The 22,027-nt window shown below is 39.2% G+C and overlaps 1 protein-coding gene across 4 annotated transcripts in view; it reads left to right on the top strand.

The window, feature by feature from the left end:
- Window positions 1-14,242, top strand: part of PRKG1 (protein kinase cGMP-dependent 1) — an 860,241-nt gene extending 845,999 nt beyond the window's left edge. For all 4 annotated transcript variants that reach the window (XM_074959000.1, XM_074958999.1, XM_074959001.1 and 1 more), the window contains exons 14-18: window positions 2,318-2,481; window positions 7,765-7,887; window positions 7,984-8,046; window positions 9,293-9,359; window positions 12,367-14,242. In XM_074959000.1, coding sequence (XP_074815101.1) covers window positions 2,318-2,481; window positions 7,765-7,887; window positions 7,984-8,046; window positions 9,293-9,359; window positions 12,367-12,465 — 516 coding nt within the window. In that variant the 3' untranslated portion in view covers window positions 12,466-14,242. The remainder of the gene's footprint in view (window positions 1-2,317; window positions 2,482-7,764; window positions 7,888-7,983; window positions 8,047-9,292; window positions 9,360-12,366) is intronic.
- Window positions 14,243-22,027: the final 7,785 nt, after the last annotated feature.

The following is a 22,027-nucleotide window of genomic DNA, read 5'->3' as shown; positions in this document are numbered from 1 at the left end:
GTGAACCCTAAATTTTAAAGTGACTTTGAGGGAAGGCAACTGGGGAGGAGGAGATTTTTCACTTGTTTATCCAAGATATTTGCTGAATTACTGCTAGAGCTCTCCTGTTGGCTCAGCGAGTCATAGGACCTCATGAGTTCAAACAGAGAAGTTTCAGTAGTTGGCAGCTAAAGTTCCACATCTTTTGACAACCATTTTAAAATGCAGTATAAATGGAGTTTTTAGTTTATTGAAAAGTGATCTCTAGCTTGCAGTCATGCCCTCCGTTTGTGGTTTCAAGCTTTATATCATATTGTCAGCCACTTTTTCAAATTGTGAAGCAAACACTTTCCACTAGAAATCTCCAGAAAATATGTCTATATTTCTATATATGGTCAATAAGAAGGTGGCATTCTTTTATTTCTTTACCATCCATGCCTTTGTCACCACATTACTGGATTATCCAGAGCTCTCAACATGGAACTATAGCTTCAAAATATTCAGACATTGCAGTCAGGGCAGAAAGCAGCAACCTACTTTGTAAGAGCACATTGTACTTACACTCCACCATCCACACGGGCTACAGAATGATTTTTCTGGTGAAATTTAACATGTTAGTTTTGAGCTAGCACCATAAATAATTTTGTCCTGACAACCTGAGAGAGCATCTGACTCCCAATCTGATACTGTAGCAGTAGCAATCACCGGAGTTGCTTGAACACCCTCGTGTAAATAGGAAGGGACAGATGGCAGACCCTCAGACGGGGTCCTTAAATTAGAAATTAATGTCCTTCATCCAACTGTGTCTGGACTTGGTGATCTTCTTAATACACTGCAAGTCTCACCTATTTTTCTGGGCTTTTTCCAGGGAAGGGGATTTATTAAGTGGAGCTTGTTCTGAGTGTACCAGAAAATTTAAGAGCTATGGTGTTATGGGATTGTTTTTACTGTCTTTTGGTGTGTTTTCGGTTAAATGTTGTGGCCCTGATTCTGAGTTTCACCATGGCCTCCATAAACCAGCTCTGGCATTAAGCTGGAAAATTCCCTTTGAGGATTCCAGCATAAATCAGGGATATTCCCAAGTGGTGCAGAGCCATTCTCCCAATGCTGTATCTCCATGCCACAGATAGCATGCCAGAGGTGTAGCTAAGAGTTAAATGGGTTGTGTCAGGGGGTGGAATAGATGTGTACAGAAAGATGCTCACAAAAGACAGATTTATAGAGAAAACCTCATAGCTATAAATGGAGCTCTCCATAGGCAGTTGTTGCTCAGCACCCATCATTCAACCCAGTAATACAAAGGGATGGATTCTAGTCTGCTTATATTTGTTACTTTATTTAGATTTATCTCCAGCTGTACCTATCAAAATTCTCTAGGTGCTGAGAAGCAGTTAAAAGCACAAAGGCCCAATTCTGAGTTTAGCTTTGCAGAATTTGGAGTGCAACAGGTGGCTGTATGCCATTTTGGTCCCTGGTCTAAATTATAACAGTTGCTGGGGCTGCTCTCTAGCATTTATGCTCTGATGCAGTGACACTCTGTGGGTTGTTATAAAAACCCAGAATAACTGGAGTACAGTGCCATCTCCTAGCTGGGTGACAAATTGTTTTACTGTACCACTCTTTCTATTAAAGTGAAAGTGAAACCTGAGGGTCTCCCTGGATACTGTCATTTTCAAAGCATAGAACTTTGTTCGACTGGCAGCCCCTGATCAAATCCCAATTGATGTGGTTCCATGTGCTAATCAAGGGGAAAAAATGTGGCCAACTGAGATTATTTTTTGTCATTGTTTGCTGTGCCTAAATTGTAGTTCTTGGGAACTGTTCAGATGGCATGAGTTACCATAGGAAGAGGAGAGCAAGCACAGCTTGCAGGTCAGGGCCTGTTCATGCTGTTCTGAACTGGTGCCTATCCTTTGATCTGGCCCTAATAAACTGACATGAATAGTTCATTACTCAGACAGGAGTTTGGTATTAAAAGAGGAAAAAAATGTGAGCCATGTGCAAATGTCCAACATCACTTGAACAGGGCAGACATTGATGCATGAATTTATTAGAACAGATCTAGTAACCACTAACTACCAAGAGATGTTTGGTTCATTGTCACTCTCTCTTCTTACCTCAAAAAAAGCACTTGAGTTTACACTATGAATGCTAACTCAGGAAAAATGTCACACGGTGGTTGTATTTTATTTTTTAACAACCTAGCAAGCTCTGGTTTATGATAATATTCCCATGAGGAAACCTTTATTTCTGCTTTGCTTCACTCTAAGAAGAACAGAACACATCACTGAAACGTCCTTTATTTTTCTGCATTGATGGAATTCCTTTCCTTTCACAGGTCGATTTTGGCTTTGCAAAGAAAATAGGATTTGGAAAAAAAACATGGACTTTTTGTGGAACTCCAGAATATGTAGCCCCAGAGATCATCCTGAACAAAGGTCATGACATTTCAGCAGACTACTGGTCACTGGGAATCTTAATGTATGAACTCTTGACTGGCAGGTATGGGCATTGGAACTGGAACTGCTGATAAAAATAGATCAGCAAATTACAGAATATTTCTGCCTTTGTCACTTTGATTAGAACAGTGGAAGACTCAGAGCTGGCATCTGTGATGATGACCTACAACAATCTGAAAACTTTACTGTTAAACCTAATCATTATTAAGAGCTCTCAAATTACAAGGAATTTTGTCACTAGGCAGTTTACAACGTTATTATGAAACACATGTAAAATGATACCAAAATCATGGCTATACTCTACCCTCATTTTCCCCCAGAATTCCTAATGAAAAGGTGGAGCTGAATTTGCCAGGGGGAGGTGGGGGACTGAGGAGAGAGGTTTGCAATTCAGCCAGTGAGACATTAGGGCAGTGGAAGCTAGCAGCATCTGAAAGAGTAGGCAAACATAATGTGGTACAGCATCTTCAGTTTTTTCCTGTTATAGCCAAAAATTTACAACAAAATGACACATGAATGCTATCACCTCATGACCCTTAGACGCTGCTCTTGCCTGTACTCATTAAGCATTTCTCAAGGCATCAGTGCTTGAAGGGCTTCCCTGGCACTGCTGCCTCAGCTCTCAGCTCGCCAGCACACAAAGCAGCAATGCCAAGGGAACTGAGTGTGTCCGCACTGAGGCATCAAATCATCAAGCGCAGTCTATGGTTCAGTGATGCTCCTTAGTTGTTCAGGATGAGGTTTGAGATATATGCCAGTGGCGGACAAAGGAGAATACACCAGGCTCTCCAATAGGCATCCTGCCAGCTCTGCAGGAGGGGAACAGGAACATGGCCCTGTCTCATCCCTATCCCTTAAAGTTAACTTCCTCCTGTGGGCCAGGACACAGGCATGTCCATCAATTTGTGTTTCTTAGCTATTCTAAGTCAACAGCTAATATTACTTCCATTCCTTGCTGAGAACAGCTCATTGGTGGCATGAAGGACAGCAAGGTCCAGAAAAGTTATAATACACAAGCTATAATATTTCATATTGTGTGGGGTCATAAACTCCTCCTCCTTTGCCTACCACTGTCAATAGGAGTTACACATATGGAATAAGGGGAGAGTTGAGCCATTAACATTGAAATAATGCAGCTTTTTCAAATGAGAGTCTCATGCAGGTAAGTAGCCCAGTTATAGTTATCTAGTGTATTCTACAGAATCATTTGAACAATTTTTAAAATGTTTACTTTAGTATCTGTTTTATACATAAAAGGTTACTAATATTTCCATGATTCAGAAATTTATTAGAATGTTTCCATTTACATAGAGTTCCCTAAAAGAACTTATTAAAAACACCAGCAATGAATCACATTTGGGACAGAAGATGCAGAACAGACTCAACAAGCTAGGTACAAAGTCAGTATTACTATCACAGATTCTGCATAGTAAAGTCCCTGAACTATGACAAAAGGTCAAATTTAAGTTTTCATTAAAAGCTATAAATAATTAAAAAGGCATACCCAGACTCCACTTTAAACAGTTCAATTTCTAATCCCTATGGGCACTCAGAACTGAAAATACACCCCATCAGCACTTGTTGCTAAAAAAAAAACCCTGCATCTTTTCAGAGATCTGTGAATGGATGTCGGAAATAAATTATACAATCAGAACAAACTCTAAAGAGCAAACATCCTATTGAATAATTTATTTTTTGATGTTACCGTAAAACATAGTCCAGTTACCTATAATTCAGTTTTTTTAATAATTTCCATTGATAATATCAATATTTATTTGTAGAATGTTTTCTATTTTTATCCATTTAAATTTTTACAGTTGCGGGAAGTAATGGGGGTCAGATAATAGGAGAATCAGCAGTAATTATTAAATGACAATTGATTCTGAGATTCAAAAAGTTAAAGCTTTATAACAGTTAAAATACAAATGGTCAACATCAAATGTCAAAATAGACAACAGTAAATTTCTTAAATCAAACTAAGTTCTCAAGCAGCATTTTTCTTGCTTTGCCTATCTACAGATTTAGATTATCAATGGAAATATTTTTCATTGTCTTATGTGTGCATAGTGAAATCGAAGTTTACCTGTATTTATCAATAAAATTTCAATCCTTCCAAGCCTATTTATAATTTAACCAAATTCTCTGTTAAATGTTGTATATGCTGTTAATAATTATACATAGATTTTGTCAAAAACCCACAAAATATCATGTGGATTTTATTATCATAGTATAAAAATGGCATCATCTGTATGTTTAAATTCATTTAATGCACATACTGCAGGCACATAGCATTTGTCATAATGATCCATTAACTCTGATTTCCTGGTAGTGGCTTATATCATTTGGCTTCACCAAGAGGTAAAAACAAAGTTGTACATGGCTAAGGCTAAGATTTTGTCATGGATATTTTTAGTAAAAGTCAGGGACAGGTCATGGGCTTCCGTAAATTTTTCTTGATTGCCCTTGACCTGTTCCTGACTTTTACTAAAAATATCCATGACAAAATGGGGAGCTGCTGGGCAGCTGTGCGGCCGGCTGGGAGCTCTTCTCGGGCCCCCCCCACCCATGGGGGCTCAGAGCACCACTTGCAGTGGCTGGGAGCTGCAGAGAGGCCAAGCCAGGAGCTGCAGAATCCCCCTGCAGTGGCTCGGAGCGCCCCCGCCACCCAAGACAGCCGGAAGCTGCAGGGTACCCTTTACCGCCCGTGGCAGCCGGGAGCTGCGGGGGGTCCTCCTGCTGCCCACAACAGCTGGAAATTATGGGGTCCCCGTCGCCTGTGGTGGCTGGGAGCTGTGGGGTTCTCCCATTGCCTGTGGCAGCTCGGGGAGCCTCCACTGCCTCTGGCTGAAGTCGCAGAGGGCAGCAGGACCCTGCAGTTCCCAGCTGCCGCAGGCTGAAGTTATGGAGATCTTTGGAAGTCACAGATTCTGTGACTTCCGTGACAAAATTTTAGCCTTATACATGGCCAAGGGTTGGAAAATACTCCTGATATGCAGGAAGCATGAAGATCACTTTCCCATGGCACCAGTTTTGAACTAATATGGTATCTTAGAAAGACATACCACCCTCAGCCTGTGTGTTAAATCCCCACTAGCCTACATAATGTTTTTACACACACATTAAGGGTACCCTTTAACATTGTTATCCTTTAGCATAGTTATCTATGTTCCCGTTATTTGTCCACCAGTGTAGATCCCTTTAAAATATCACAAAGCTATTTGAACCAATTTTTGAAACTGAATTTCACACATACTTTATGTAAACATATATTTCCATGTCAGTTCTAAATTTTGTTACCTGTCATTTTTCAATGCTCTAGATGTAGCATTACAAACAAGAAGCAGCTAGTGACTGTTTCATCTTAACTAGACCATCCGTTATTGGGAATATATCTATCAGGTCTACCCTTATTTTTCCTCACTCCAAATTGAGACTATCCACGTTTCTTTTTTCAAAACTCTTGTAAAACTTTAAATTCAAAGAAATATAACAAATTTGAATCTTACTTTTGGCCACTGAACTTCTGTACGGAACATATGCATTTTTAAATTGATATTTTCTTACATTACACATATCTTATAAAAAATAGTTACACCTTAAATATACAATAACTTAAAAATCTATGCAGAACGACATAGTATTTCACAGTATTACATGTTTACAAACAATTTTTAAATATTTTAAGTATTTTAAATATCCCTAGATGACTGTGCATCAGAGGAATACATGCATTTAGTCTTATAAACTACTCTTGCTGAAGGTACAGAAACTTCTGTACAATGTCTCATTATTCAAGGTCTTGCTACTGAAAATACTAGTCCCATATATTTCTTTGAAGGCTGTTTAATGTAACTTCAAAATTAACTGGAAGGAGCAGCATCTTCTCATCCTCAGGAGCTGTAGTACTATCTGCTGCCCATGTGCACCTCCTATGCAATGATTTTATCCAGTGGATCCACACAGTGACAAACACACTGGCCGTACACCCAGCCTCCCCAGCTACAGAGAAAGACACCAAGGATCATAGGGCCCTGGACTGTCCCCAGCATAGCTTTGTTACATTTATCAAAAATACACAACAGCTTCATTATGCCCTTTTCTTCATAACGTTCCCAAAGAGGATGGATATTGTTTGTTATATTGATACTTGTCCAAATTTATCGTGCATAGAGGACCTAACGGTCTAAAGATGTGCAAATAAGTTAGAAAAGACTCTTTGAGAATTTAGATTGTACAACACTTCAGTTTGCTAGCTCTACAAAATGCTTTTTTTCTGTAGGATAGTGAAAATTTAACTGTCAAGATGGGTCTGAATCTGCCACTGGTGTTGGATGAATTTCCCCCATGAGACAGGGCTAGATTGTGACTTTAGGCACAGCCCTACGTGGTACGTAAACTACACTAACCTTGGAAAATATTGTCACTCAGAGAGACACAGCATGGAGTCACAGCTCTTTCCTTGCCTCTTTCTTGTTCTTGGGGGTAATAAGCCAGCAGTAAATTACTCCTCACTCTGTTCTGGCTCAGCTATTCTGGCCATTGAGCAAGGCGTCTAACTTTTTCTCACCCCTTCTCCACTTGCTTCTGGTAGAGAGAAAGCAAGTGAGTTAACCCCACTTACTCCTATGCATCTGACCCCAAGACCTGGGTAACCTGCATTAAGGTGTAAGAGGGGATTTCTTACTCTCTTGTATGGGTTTGTAGTCCAAGTCACAATCTAGCCCAAAGTGAACAACCTATACCATCCATATTTAAGGGCATTTTGTTCACCTATCACTGTACTCTGACATGTCTTTGTGCTTTTAAATGAGAGTATTTATTCCATCCTCTATCCAGTGCCATTTGAAAAGCGATTATATAATAAGTGTAGTACAAAAGTAAGTCATGAAACAGGGGACCTGAGATCAGGACTGAGTCCAGCCCCTTGCTTCTTAGGCTGGCAGGACATGGGATCACGGCTGAAACAGGATGTTTAGCCCATATGGAAGAAGGACTGCCTTTAATTGCTTTTCAATTCCCTCTCCTGGCCAACCCTTGGAGCAACGTTGATGAAGTCCAGACAAAACCACACCCAGAACTCTTTGGCCGTAGAAAGGATTATCATGGCATGGACTTTGGAGATGGAAGGGAACATCCTGGAGAACTTCCTAAAGGATATAAAATAAAATGTTAATGGTCCAGCCTTTCAATTTTCCTGAGAGCACAGGATAAGAAATATTATTACTTTTGTAATTTATCTCCTCTGATTTGTTGTATAATAGGATGGTATGAGATTTAAAGACAGACCTTTAACTTTCACTTTCCACCCTCCTCCCACTTCCTAAAGTCCACCTTTCTCAGGCCCAGATCCCATGAAGACCTATAACATCATATTAAGGGGGATTGACATGATTGAATTTCCAAAGAAGATTGCCAAAAATGCTGCTAATTTAATTAAAAAACTATGCAGGTAAATACTTTAAATACAATAACCTTTATCTTATGAGTAAAGAAATATGTCTTTCTGAAAAAACATTATTAAACAACTTTGTCACTCTCTTTATAGGGACAATCCATCAGAAAGGTTAGGGAACTTGAAAAATGGAGTAAAAGATATCCAAAAGCACAAGTAAGTGTGTTTCACAACTATCAATTAATTACTTTCATATGGAAAAATTGTTCATTTCAGACACAAAACACTTCTGATAACATTTCTCTTCTAACTGGTTCTTTGGATGTTAGGTTATTTTACATTATGTCAGCAGTCTTTTCATATTTTGGAGTCTATTCTAGCCTTCCTTACATGGCAAATAGGGTGGTATGTTAAGTGAAAGAGCTTTCTTCCTTAAATTTGCATCCAAATGGCATTTTGCAATATGGAAAATTAAGTCACCATCAATTTATTTTTAACCCCCTTGTATATGCCACCAGTTTCCAAAGACATCTTTTGCTTTTTAACTATGCCTCTGCCCCTGTGGTTAAGCCTATAGTTCCTGTTGATCCTATTCCATTGGCACTGATAGTATAGAGCCTCTGACTGATATTTCACTTGCTCTTCTTGGTCTCAGTAGTTCAGTCATGGGCGCAGTCTCCACTCTGCTTGACATATCAATAGCAGGTAAAACAGAGCATGGAGTGCCAGCATCTATTGGAAGGAAAAAATGTGCCTTTCCACTCTGCCCTGTGAAAGTGGTATGAGTCCTTCACTGCTTCCGCCTTGCTCCAAGAGGGTAGCCCCGTAGACAGTTCTCCCCCACCTCATCCCCAATCAGTTTAGCTGTGCTGGCCACTATTTTGGGTGGTGGAGCCAAGACTCTACCCACTCTCTGCTTAACTGTTTGAGCAACCCCTTACTCCTATGCAACCTGACCTAAGGTCTGTGGAGGCCACACAAAGGCCTGGGGACAGTGCTGTGCTACTTTCCCTTATAATCTGTGCAGGCCTGCAGCCTGAGCTACAGTCTGGCTCAGAGGATCTGAATAAAGAACTTTGGGAGTGTGGGACCCACAAAGACCCTGCAGGAAGTAAGAAGAAGCTGTCAGGACACCTGTAGTGAAGACTGGCTAGGTCACGCCCTTAGCAGTCAGGAGGATGTCACCTAGTGCACTTTTCAAGTCATGTGTAACTTGCGCCACCCTTTACATCACCATGAGATTTCTGCGCATATTTTGGTTTGCATAAAGAAAAACTTCAAAAATGTATTTCATAAAATCAACAGAAAAATTATGATGACTATAAATCAGATGATCTGAAGAAACTGCATGTAGGAATTAAAAATCTGTTTTAAGCTATTTGAATCATGTTATGTGTGTTACAGTGATATTTGAGCTGTATATCTAACATCTTGATTTGTCCTAACATTATCCCCTTTCTAGATGGTTTGAGGGCTTTAACTGGGAAGGGTTAAGAAAAGGTACATTGACACCTCCTATAGTACCAAGTGTAAGTACACTTCTTACTTTTGTCCTTGCCAGTCAATCAGGAATGGTTTCCTCTGTGTCATTTGTGTAAAGTTCCAGTATACCTATACCTTAGTAAAGGTAATAGTAGCACGCAGCGAAACTTGTCTGAAGATACTTACCAAAGACCAGTAAAAAATAGATCACTTATGACAGATTTTCTTTTATTAATGTCAAATACATTTTGTCTTGTGGCTGAGTCTTCATCGGGAGGCCCTGTGATTAAATGTTCTTTCCAGCAGCTGAAGTGGGGTGAGCCTGTCACTAATGAGTTCTTCTTTCTCTTTGCCTCTTCTCCTTCTGCACCACAGGGTTTTTGATCTCTCAATATTTCCTATCTTTTTTCTCTCTGTTCTGTCTTTTTTTCTTTCTTTTTGCTCTTCTCTTCTTTTGGGCTTTCCTCTATGCACTATTTCCCCTTCCATCCCTCTTTATGCCTCTTCTCCTTTTTTCAGCCATCATATACTATGTAAAGAACTTGTAGACAAGTCCGTTACAGTTAACTGGGAAAGGACTCGAGAGAAAACAGGCTACAACACAAGTTAGTTTCGTTTTACAGCAGAGCTCTTAGGCTGATGCCTTTCTGGGAGCTCTTTACCCACAGAGCCTGAAGAGAAACTGAATATTCAATTTAATCCTTTTCCCATTCTTCATCTTCAACAACATCAGCATCACAGTGAAATTTAACAATCTTATTTAATTGCACTTTGCTAATCACTTCACCCACAGAGTTGGGCAGCACAGGTACATCAGCAGATGTCATGATCATTGTACAAGGCTGTATGACCCTACTTCAGAAGTTGTTCCTTCTCTTAACTGTGACAGAACAGAAGAATCCTGTGCCTCCCCCTCTCTGTATGAGATGGGGAAGATGCAGTCACTCAGTGACTGAAAGGAGTCTGTACCCCCCAAAAAAGGTTCAGAGTAAGGGGCACTGCCAGTAATGTTTAAAATAATATTTATGAACATAAGAACGGCCATACTGGGTCAGACCAAAGGTCCATCTCGCCCAGTATCCTGTCTTCCGACATTGCCAATGCCAGGTGCCCAGAGGGAATGAACAGAACAGGTAATCATCAAGTGATCCATGTCCTGTTGCCCATTCCCAGCTTCTGGCAAACAGAGGCTAGGGACACCATCCCTGCCCATCCTGGCTAATAGCCACTGATGGACCTATCCTACATGAATTTATCTAGTTCTTTTTTGAACCCTGTTAAAGCCTGTATTCTATTTATTTACTTCTTAAAGACAGTAACAGATATTAAAACTGATTCTTCTTTTTAAAAAATCTGCTGTTCATTCTGTTTGTTCACTTTCTCTCAGTATGGCCAATGAAAACAAACTGGTCAATTTCACTTGTTTGTCAATATCTATTTATTTCATATTTGGGCTTATGTGCACTACTAGCAGAATGCTGCAAAGTTTAGGTGGAAACACAAGGAAGTGTTTGTGTTTAAAAATGTTTCTATTGGATTTTTAATTTAATAGAAACATTTCTACAGTTTTGTAAATATTTGCTTATGTAAAATGTGTATATATATTTGTGCTAAATCTGACTTGACAATGTGTCTTTAACAGTTACTAGTTGCACTGCAAGGGAGGTCACTGTCGATATGATGCTCCATGACGGGGCTTGTTATGTTCATCACTTATCGCAGGCAGTCCCCTATGAAAGACTGTTGCCAACAAAAAATTTTACTGTACTGTAAAACAATGCATTCCACAGTCTTCAATTAAACTGTTCACATATCTTTCAGAAGAGTCAGACATATATTTTTTAAGGATCATAATTCCTTCCAAGATATATTAAGGAGCTAATAAGTATTGATGCAAATGAGGGGCACTTATTAATTTTGGGTTGAACCCTTTCATCCAGTTAAGATGTCTGTGTGCCATTCAATAACAGCCTCCTTCAAGAGGACATTATGCCATCCAGAACTCAACTATATCCCTTCTGTTGTAGCCCTTAGATTGTGGCAATGCACCCTCCAGATGCTACGTATTCCTGGAGATTTCTTCGCATGAGATAATCTCTAATTAAAAATTAATCTTGAATTCCTGGAAACTCCAGGCCAATCCTGAAGGGTTGGCAACCCTAACTTTCAATCAACCTGGAAATTGATGCTGGTGCAAAATGTGGTAGCCTGCTTAGCACGCAATCTTTTGGGAGCACAGTGCCTTGGGATCTGTATTGGCTACCTCTTATTTTCCAAACAGAGTACAAGTATTGGCTTTGCTTTAGAAATAGCTTGGAACCTGCCCTATTGAGAGACAACCCCTCTCCCTATGCCATACCACCTCAACTGCATCAGTTGAGCTACTTAAAATGGCTCTCCTTTCCTATAAAAGAAGGGGAGCTGTCATTGTGAACTTCTTTGGTGGGCCCTGACCTTTATAATTCACCCCCTCTGTGGTTTAAAATTGGCCTGTCTGTTGGCATACAGAGCATGCTGCAAGGTCCATCTTTTTACACTAGATTTTTTGTATGGGAGGAGAATGATAATAACTGGTATTTGTGGGAGTGGTTGGACACTGTTGATATGCTTTGTTTTTATGGGTGTGGAGTACTCTGGGGGTCTTATTTGATGTTACATCTTTGGTTATTTTCTTCATCTGAGGAAACCACTGGATTTTTTTGCACCACCATAGTTTTTTAATTACATCAAATGCACATAGACATCAGCATAGTCACTTTTTAATTTTTGTTATACATTTCTAAAAAAACCTAAATAAATACCCTAACAGTGGTAGCTTTTAGATGACAATATTGCCAAGGGACAAATGTATTTGCTCTCCCTTTTCTTTGAGAGCTTTTACTAGTCATATTTAACTAGTGAGCTTTTCCACAGATAAAATGTGTTAGTTTAGTGAATGATGTTGAAAGAGCATTGTTTTGAGATAGGAAAATGGTCTTCCTAAAGGTCCCTAAACAAAGGTTTTGTTAAAATCAAAAGCAACTGATGTAAACACATTAACTGTTCATTTGATAGGTTGCATCTCCGACAGACACAAGCAATTTCGACAGTTTCCCTGAGGACAATGATGAACCGCCACCTGATGACAACTCAGGATGGGATATAGACTTTTAATGTATTTCTCTTACCTGCTTCTGCCTTGCTGAAGACAGCTTCCTGAGACACGGCTGCCAGCAAAACTGAAGGAATTGGGGAGGATTAGTGCTCGGGGTCACCATGATGCCTTGATTGATGCTGCTACAGTAACTACAGTGGCATTAGGACTTATTGCTTAGATGACAATAGTGCTCTTCACGTTTTATGTTTGAACTTAAAATAGCAGTTGACATGGTGGTCCTGAAGCAAGCCTTTTCACCAGTAAAGAAATATGTTTTCTATCACTGCAATTATCTTGCTATGCTCTAATTATAATTTGAAAGATAATAGTGTAAGATACACTTAAAGCCAGTATTTTACAGCTAGAATTATCAGTAGGATCAAATAGTAACTTATTATGTACTATAGTTATCTATGGTACAGAATGTGGGGTACTCCCACACTTCAGAGTGAGTTTGTAGGGTCTTTTACTGCAGACCACTGTGAATACAAAGGAGGACCACAAAACAATTGGTCAATGAGTTCATGTCAAAGCAGTGCTAAAAGTTGTCCTTTTTTCAAGCAGTGTTCATGACAAGACTGAATGTTACCTTTCCTTTCTCTTTCTGACAGATTTTTTAAACTGATACAACAAAAGCACAACTGCTACAGATTCTGTTGAGAACTGTTAAGGCAGGTATGCGTCGGTTTTCGCGTACAACCGAGAACATGATGTAACAAACTTTTTTTTTCCTTTTGGTACAATAAATATTTGCATGAAAAAATCATTATTATTCATTCTACATATTAAAAAACTGTGCTTAAATAATGGTCCTAGAAATAGAATGACAACAACCGACTGGTCTTATTAATTATTAGAAATAAAGACTGATCTTAAAATAACCCTTAGCTTTTAGAGCCCAAGGAGGAAAATCTAAGACCCGTAACATACTGTATAGGTGCTATGTACGTCTTTCATCTGTGAATATAAATGTTCAACAGTCAATAAGCATTTCAGAGATATGTAGCAAGAGACATCATCTTTAGTGATGCTCTAAAAACAGAGAATCCTTTAAGTCTCCACATTTGCATCTTCTCTGCTTTTACTCTGCAGTATTTGGGAGCCATCATAGTATTCTTACTTTTCCTGCTTCTTTAACAATATATCAATACCGAGGGCAGTTTGCAGATGACCTGGCTGTATTTTTAGCACTATATTTCAAAATGTAACTAAACCAACGTTTTCAGTTACAACACAGTATTATAACAATGAATCCTAATACTCTGCCTGGAGTAATGGATGGGATTCTGATGGCAGACCACATAAGTGGAAAACTAATGTGAGAGCAACACAGGTCTACTGTATTTGTGAGAGATCTGCTGGCATGTATATTTGCAGTACACAGACACTTCAGTGATTATACTGAGGTGCTGCAATGGCTATAGAATTAAGCCACCACAAACTGCTATAAAAAAGACAAGGGAAAAGGATACTATAGGCCTGAATTCTTTTCTCACTTCAACTGCTTTTACATCACTGTAACTCCAGGACATCAGTGGAGTCAATCCTGATTTACAATGATGTGAGAAAAAAAATCACACCTTATTTGCCAGCTAATCAGAGATGTGTTAGATTGAATGTAAGTTTACCCCCTCACACTTATAAGAGGCATTAGTTTTCAGAATTTGCAATAGATTTTACCAGGGCCCCATTATATTCATTGGAGCAGCATATGATGCCACATCTGATTATACCATGTTATAGAGTCAAAATATGTGACTTAATTTGTTGTTACATTATATATGTATTGAAGCCGTTAAAAGATCAACATTTCCCACATTTGGTAGCACACAGTTATTATGGATATCTCCTGTTCTAAATTTACGGGAAGACTATGGTAATCCCAAATAACACTGTGCGGTAACAGTTAGCAGATGTTAGTTTTTTGTGGTGACCACTGTACGTGTCCTAATACATAAAGCATATTAATAGCATACATGATTTTTCAAAGCATGGAAATTTAGGATCTGATCTTATCCCATTGAAATCAATAGAAGTTTCAACTACTGACTTCAACAGGAGCAGGCCCCTGTGAAGATTTTTGGCATTTTTGTCTTTACCTTTAAATACAGAAGAAGCAAATAGTAGGGGATTTATCAATAATAGAATGCCTACCATGAATACATTTTAGCAGGTTTTCATAGTCATAAGGACATACATTGGTTTAATAAAGCATTTTAAGGATAACATTGTCAAAGTAGAATAATAAACATACCAACATCATGTCTACAATTTGCCAGCAGACTAGAAAGCCTCACTTACCGCAGTTTCCTTTAACTAACCTATTTAATTTATTTTTACAGTTACATATAGTAGGATGAGGCAATATCAGCAGCACAACATAACTGCAAATTACTTCTGCTATTCATTAATCATGTGTGGCATTGCATTAAGGTTTGTACACTCTGAAGCAATCATAAAAATAATAATAATTACATCTACCAGGAACTATTTGTATACAACAAGTATACCATATACTTAATTTTAAACATTTAACTTAGGGATTTAAAATACTGTCCGAAAGCAGACACTAGATACTAGGGCTAAAACAGTCTCATAGTCATCTTAGTGAAAAAAAAAGTGTATTCACCTTATTTCAGCATTAAAACTGGATCCCTTCACCCCCATTGTCTGACATGGAGTGATGTGGCCATATTGGACAGTGAAACTTGTTTAATTTGTTAACTGACTTTCTTGTTATACATAAGGACATGAAGAACAAGAGTTTATCATCTCTCTCAATTTTAAATAGTCATTATGGTATGAGTACTTGGGATTCAACTATCAGTTACAATGAACTGAAGAATTGCCAAGAGAAAAGAGCATCACAATATTTTTTGGGTGAACTGAAAACAATACAGGAAGAATGTTTCAAAATGAGCTTGTTATCAATTACTTTTGTTTGTTCCTATCAGTTTTGTCCTTGTGCCACATACAATAATATCCGAATCCTATGGCATGCTGTGTATTAATACAAATTTATTTTGATATAAATCTTCACTCAACTTTCATCTTCTTTACCAAGTATATTTTAAATAACTTAAATTATCATATGTATATGAATAACCCCTTCATTTATAATTAATATATTTGATTTACATATATACATTCACATAAATTGATTGCCTCAGTATTTCCACTTGCCTTTTTTTCTTTATGCCTCCTTTATCATGTATGGAAAGATGATGTATTTACATAAGGAGAAATCAGCTACCATATTTAAAACAAGTGTGTTAGCATTGGGTTCATAAGATACAGATGATCTGTAGCTCATTACACTGCTGCATTATTCATAAAAAAACCCTCTTATTTAACAATAGGACCATAAGCAAATATTTATGTAAATAGATATTCTTCGTGTTGATATTTTGTGGTACTCATATAACTTTTTATTTGGAGTTCCATGGCATTATTACTTCATTTTTCTTATTTGTAATGTAATGTTTTAGATCAAAGTAAACTTGAATTAATGTCATAATTGTCAGTATTATTGAACTTTGTCAACTGTACTCTTATTCATCTGTTCCATAGTTTAGAACATGACCTAGCTATTTGGCATTGTTGCAAGTGCCTTAAATTCATGGCATCCTATAAAAATACAAATTTGGTGTTATGCTGCATGACAAAGACAAACACACCTCAAAATGTTGTCCTTTCTTAGCTTGCTGCGTTTTACAGTTCTTTCTGCTAACAATTTATAAGCCTTTATTATATAATATTGAAGAATTACAGAAATGATGAAGTTGTTCTCTTATTTCTGTTAAATGTACCAGAGCTGTGAATCTGTTAATGAGATACAGCGTCATTTCTGTGAAATGTATAAATGTACGTGCAGGTCAAATTAATATATGACATACTATCAGTCTGTATACAGGTATTCCTGTTTTGCTAAGCTGTGCAGATTTAAAAAACTATAGTGCAGTAAAGTTCTAACATATCGTATTTTATACACTCCATTACAAATGTTCCACACAGACAAATGATTAGCAATTAACTGTAATTTACACCAAACAAAATCACATCTCAACGTGAAACCAATGACTACAAAAGAAATATCTTGTTGCACCACTCAACAAAACAGGATCAGTGCTTTATATGAGCTCTTGTATATGCAAATCATTTCTGAGGCAAGCTCTCAACACACCTAGAAAGCTAAATATTGAAAGTATGTTATTAGTTCTCTTCTTCCATAACTGTCTACTACATAAACAGACATAGTACTGAGACTTTGACAATTTCTCAAATGTTTCAGGCTTTACTAGCAAAGGGAAATTTCATTCAGAGTTGCCTACCATACTTATTCCAATGTATGCTGTTTTTACACTGGTTGTTTCTTTTGTATTCTTATGGCTATAATTCTTTGGTTTTCTTCTTACAATGGATTCTACATGAAAGAGTTTTTTGTTTGTCAAAATACAATGTCTGTCATCAAATGGTCATTGACCAGTTGCACTCTTTTGATGTAGATTTAAGAACTTTTTTTCATAAACTTAACTGCTTTTGTTTTGCTCTGTATTTTCCCTGCAACTGTAATTGCTGAGTGCCTGTTGTATACTTTATAGAGTTGAAATAAAAATAATTACTTTTGAACATTGTTTTGATGTGCTCTGCGATGTCAGATTTCTAGTTTTGTACAAGTTGTACTTCAAATCAGAATCTAATCATATTTTATTATATTTTATGATGATACATGCTGACACATGATCTAACAATTGTTAGAAAGTACTTCTAGACTGAGTACTCTTAAAGCATTAATGCAGTCATGTCCTTATCTAAAACAGACACAAGGTGACCATGCTGAAGAGGCGAGATTTCCATGGTGACTGAAGTGTGATGTTTCATTTGAATATCACAGATATGTTAGATGGCATACTTGAATGTATTTATGGTACCATCTATTTATGTGTGTGTACAATTATTAGAGGTTGTAAAAGAATTATGTACCTCTACTGTTATATCTGTGTTTCTCTGTTTACATAAATATATATGTAACATGCATACTGAAAACAAATATACTTCCAAAAAAAGTAAACTGAATCCCGAAGAATACTGTTTGACCATAAATAGTACATGTGCTACGAAAATGAAAACAGATGGATGACGATAAAACAAAAAGTAGTCTGTTATGGCTATCCCTTATCCCTGTCATGTCTAGAGATAGTGACTGACCAACCGTGGACAATATGCCAGGAAAATGTGGATTACTTCAAGCCTACCCACAGACAACGCTGTAATGTAGGTCTCAGCTTTGTAATTAGAAAGCCACATGAGTTCTGCAATGCTGAGTCAGGGGTGCTGGAACAGCAGCACCCCCTGTCTTGAAGTTGTTTCCATCATATACAGGATTTACAGTTTTGTTCAATGGCTTTCAGCACCCCCACTATATAAACTGTTCCAATGCCACTGTGCTCAGGATATGAGGAGTTACTGCCTGATCTCATCATCTCAGTAGTAAATGTGGATCTTGCAAAATAGCAAGATTAGGGCCTGAGTTTGTGTGCTAAAAGCTCAATGTGTACAATAGCTGCCCTTCCCTATTGAGCAACTCATTTAAGCATCTGTGTAAATCCCACTGAAATAAAAGTCAAGCAGATGCTTAAATGCTTTGCAGCAAATACTGAAGGAAGTGAAATAAAGATCCAAGTAAGAGAAACTATCCTTCAGCCCCCCAGTAAGGAAAGCCCCCCTTGAAACTTGATATATGGGGAGATACTGAGAAAATATCATAACTGTTTTCAGGATCTGGTTATTACAAATGTTGCAGTTTGTAGACAGATAAAAATGGCCCTATTTGAAAGGATCTAAATAGCTCAAGTAATTTACAAAATTAATGAAGTACCCCAACAGTCCTATAGGCTAGAAAAGAGATACTGTACACAGGGATCACTTCATGCACTACTGACATGCAGCCACATCTGACATAGAATGCAACAGCTGCTTTACAGTAACAGTTTAGGAAATGTAAAGATGAATTCAGTTGAAAATTACAAAGATAATTTAGTGTAATCACATAGTTACCAGAATCAGATTTTGGCCAGAGCTGATGTTAGCTATTCTATGCTAAAAATAACATGAAGTCATGGGTTCTCTAATGACTATACAAATGTAAAGATCATGGTTTCACATCTCATCTGAGAAACAGCGGCACAATACCTAAAACACCATGCTCCAACAATGTTTCATCACTGATTCAAAGAGAAGTGTCTTGCCTACACCACTTCCTGCAACACCTGATGTGTTCTTTGAAGGATGCCCATCCAATTACTGACCTGGCCTGATCCTGCTTTGCTTACAAGATCTGACAATACCCGAGCACAAGGTAACAAGAGTATCAATAACACTGTATGTGGGTGGTCAATACTGTAGTTCTAATTAAAGGGTTGTATCTTCTGAAGTAAACACCCAAGCCTTAAGGGAATTAGCATTTATGATCTACAAAGCTTTGATGAAGATGGTATAGTTGCAGTATTTTTTTAACCTCATTTTACTTTCAAAACAATCTTTTAATACCATTTTCATGCTGATGATAGTTTAATGATATTTTTATCTAACCTTAGTGAAGGAAATGAACAAAATGAATAAACTGCACTCCCTGTAAATAGAGAAAGTCTGTTCAAAGGAATGAGAATGAATTAAGTAAATTGGCCAGGTGGAAGGAAAATAAATACCTGCTGGAGCCTCCCACCCACAGCCACTAATGCATTTTATGCCACCACCATTGTGATATATCATTCTGTTTTAACAGACATCTGCCTGCATCACATTAAAGATGTCGCTCCTTTTTATAGCTTGGAGTAATTCCCATAATAAAGCCCATCTAGCTTCAGATGAAATCAAGAGGAATTTTGCAGTTGACTTTAATAGGAGTGGAGTCAGGCCCTAAGAGACTTACATTATAGCAACAATGCCACTCTTGAGCAATATTATTGCATGGTTTTCCAAGTTCAAGTTTCAGAAGCAAAATAAATTCTCAGTAAAAAAATCTATTCTCTTATATTCACACAAATTAAATGCCATCAGTTAATCACCCAAATGCAAGCACTTTTCTACTCTTCTACAATCTGCCTACTGATAGGGGGAAAAAGGGATCTCAGATCGAAATTCACTCTGGATAGAGGAGACAACTATCCCATGAGGAATAGTTATAGAAAGTGGTTTTTCACTACCTAGCTCCTCTTTTTTCCCCTCAGGAAAGTTGTCATTATGTGAAGCTTATGAAAAACCTCCTGTGTACCAAAGGTCCTGAGCCTTCACATTTCTGGAGATACTCTGGAAAGTTAGGTACTATCCCCAAGTCCTGTACGTTAGTGTCAGGAGAAACCATGTGCAGTACTGTTCTGAGGAATGGAACCCACAATTACTAGATCCATAACATTATTGCTGCTATCCTCAAGACAGAGTTTATGGATTATAGCGCAGAACAGTAAGTATTTAAATCCCTAATTTCCCCAGCCCTTGTGGTTCTCAAGTTCTATATTGGATTCTTTCTCCTTCTCTGCCAATGGAATGAATTATGGTAATAAAGTCTCCTTGTTACTTAGGAACTCTCAATCCCAACTCATTAGAGAATGCCTAACCTCCAGCAACTGGACAAGAGCCACACAAAGAGGGTCCCAGGTAACCAGCTGCAGTATTTTTTGGCCTCATTTTACTTTCAAAACCATTGTCATGCTGATGATAGTTTCAGCTGACTAGTTTGTTATAACTGTCTGCCAGGCTTCCCCTACAAAATTATCAGATTTAGCTACATTATTTTTTCCTCATTCCTCCCTCTATTGGGTGGAAATGCCTGACTAACAATTTAAGATCATTCCTCCTATTGTTTCAAATGCTTTCAAGGTGTATTGTTGTTTAGTGAGGTAATACTCAAATTTTAGAGTGGAGATGCCCCCAGTGTCCGTACCGGGTTTACAATAGCGCCAGGCCCACATTTGGAAGGGGCCCATAATGACTATTTGGAGGCCCACAAAGGGTTAATCCAGCCCTGGCCAAGCCAAGCAATGTGCTGCAAGGTGTGCTCGGAGCTGTAGTTCGCGTGAAGCTGCCTTCCACCGGGGCCCTTGGACCTGCGCTGCCAGCAACACTAGTAGTCCCATAATGCCCAACACCATCCTGTGAGCTGCCCCAGTTGAAGTGAGTGGCAGGAATGGACCAAAGGAAAAAAAAAAAAGGAAATGGTGCAGGGAGAGGGTTCCCGGTGCTAGGGTGCTGATCCTGCCACACCGCCCTCCCCATGGGGCACGAGCTCCTCACCCCCCCCCCACCTCCGAGTCTCCCCCGCTCTCCAGGGTAGCAGCAGCAGTGCTGTGACTCCCAGCATGTGGCCCCCAGTAACCCTGATGCCCAGCCGTGGGCTCCTGGGCACCGTCTTGACCCTGCAGCTTCAGCCCAGGGGTGTGTGTGTGTGTGTGTGTCTCCTCAGCCGCCACTGGGGGGCAGTGTGGGGGAGGCTGGTTCTCTGTGTCCCTCAGAGCCGGGGGGTGGTGACAGTGGGGCTGGCTGCCACCACCCCCTGCCACTGAGAATGCCCAGAAACTTCTCCCCTGCACTCCGGGGAGGGACAGAGCGCAGTTTGGGGGCAAGGGGCAGTTGTGGGGCAAGTCCAAGTGCGACGGGCGAGCCAGCGGTGACTCCTTGGGAAGGGGGTAGGAGAAGCAGGGTGTGAAGATGGGGGTTGGGTGTGGAGGGGCAGACGGAGGGGAGTCTGGGCTGAAGGTGGGGTTGGCTCAGGGCGCGGGGGGCAGTAGAAGGGAGGGAGACAGCCCTGGGGTGAAAGTGGGGGGTTGACAATAGCAGGGTGATTAAGGAGAGCCCTTGTTTGAAAGTGGGGGTTAATTGTGTGTGGGAGGACAGTAGGAGGCATGGGGAGAGCCCAGGTGTGAAAGTTGGGGTAGGGGCTTAAGGCTGGATTGTGTTGGTAAATTGTAAGTGTGTGTGTACCTGTCTGCTGTCTGACCCTTTCTCCCTGCAAAAGACAGGCACCAGCAATTTTCCTCCTCACACTCCAGCACAGTAACTCTTCTGTTTAAAGTCATGAGGGATGGTGAGGCAAAGGGAGAAATAGACTAAAGAAACTATTTTTTTAATATTTAAACATTACTGCATCAAAGTAGAAAATCCAGCTTTCAAAAAATGTATTTGCGAAACATAACTGTAGGTAGAGGAAGTGGTGGGGAGATGCAGGTGCAACTCCACTGACTGCTACATCCAGGCTTTATATGGCTCATAACTGTGCTAAGTGAAGACTTGTGTTCAGGTCCCCAAGCAGGCCCTGAGCATTTACAAAAAAACAAAAAAGACAAAAGCCCTCCGACACAAGTAAACCAAAATCAAGAATATTCTGGGTATACTGATTGCCCACTTTGTTCTCTGTGGGCTGGGTGGAGGTTTCAATCAACCATAGCTTCAAATATCTTACTTTGTTTTTGAATAAATGTTTTCATCCCCATCCCAGCAGTCCCATGACACCAGTGGTGCCGTCGGGCTCACTATATGGGAGCCCACAACGATGTTTGGCGCCGGGCCCCCAAAAGGTTAATC

This window comes from Natator depressus, chromosome 7 (assembly GCF_965152275.1).
Source record: "Natator depressus isolate rNatDep1 chromosome 7, rNatDep2.hap1, whole genome shotgun sequence".
Classification (NCBI taxonomy): domain Eukaryota; kingdom Metazoa; phylum Chordata; order Testudines; family Cheloniidae; genus Natator; species Natator depressus.
The sequence above is the reverse complement of the archived record's forward strand: the minus strand, read 5'-3'. Positions and strand labels throughout refer to the sequence as shown.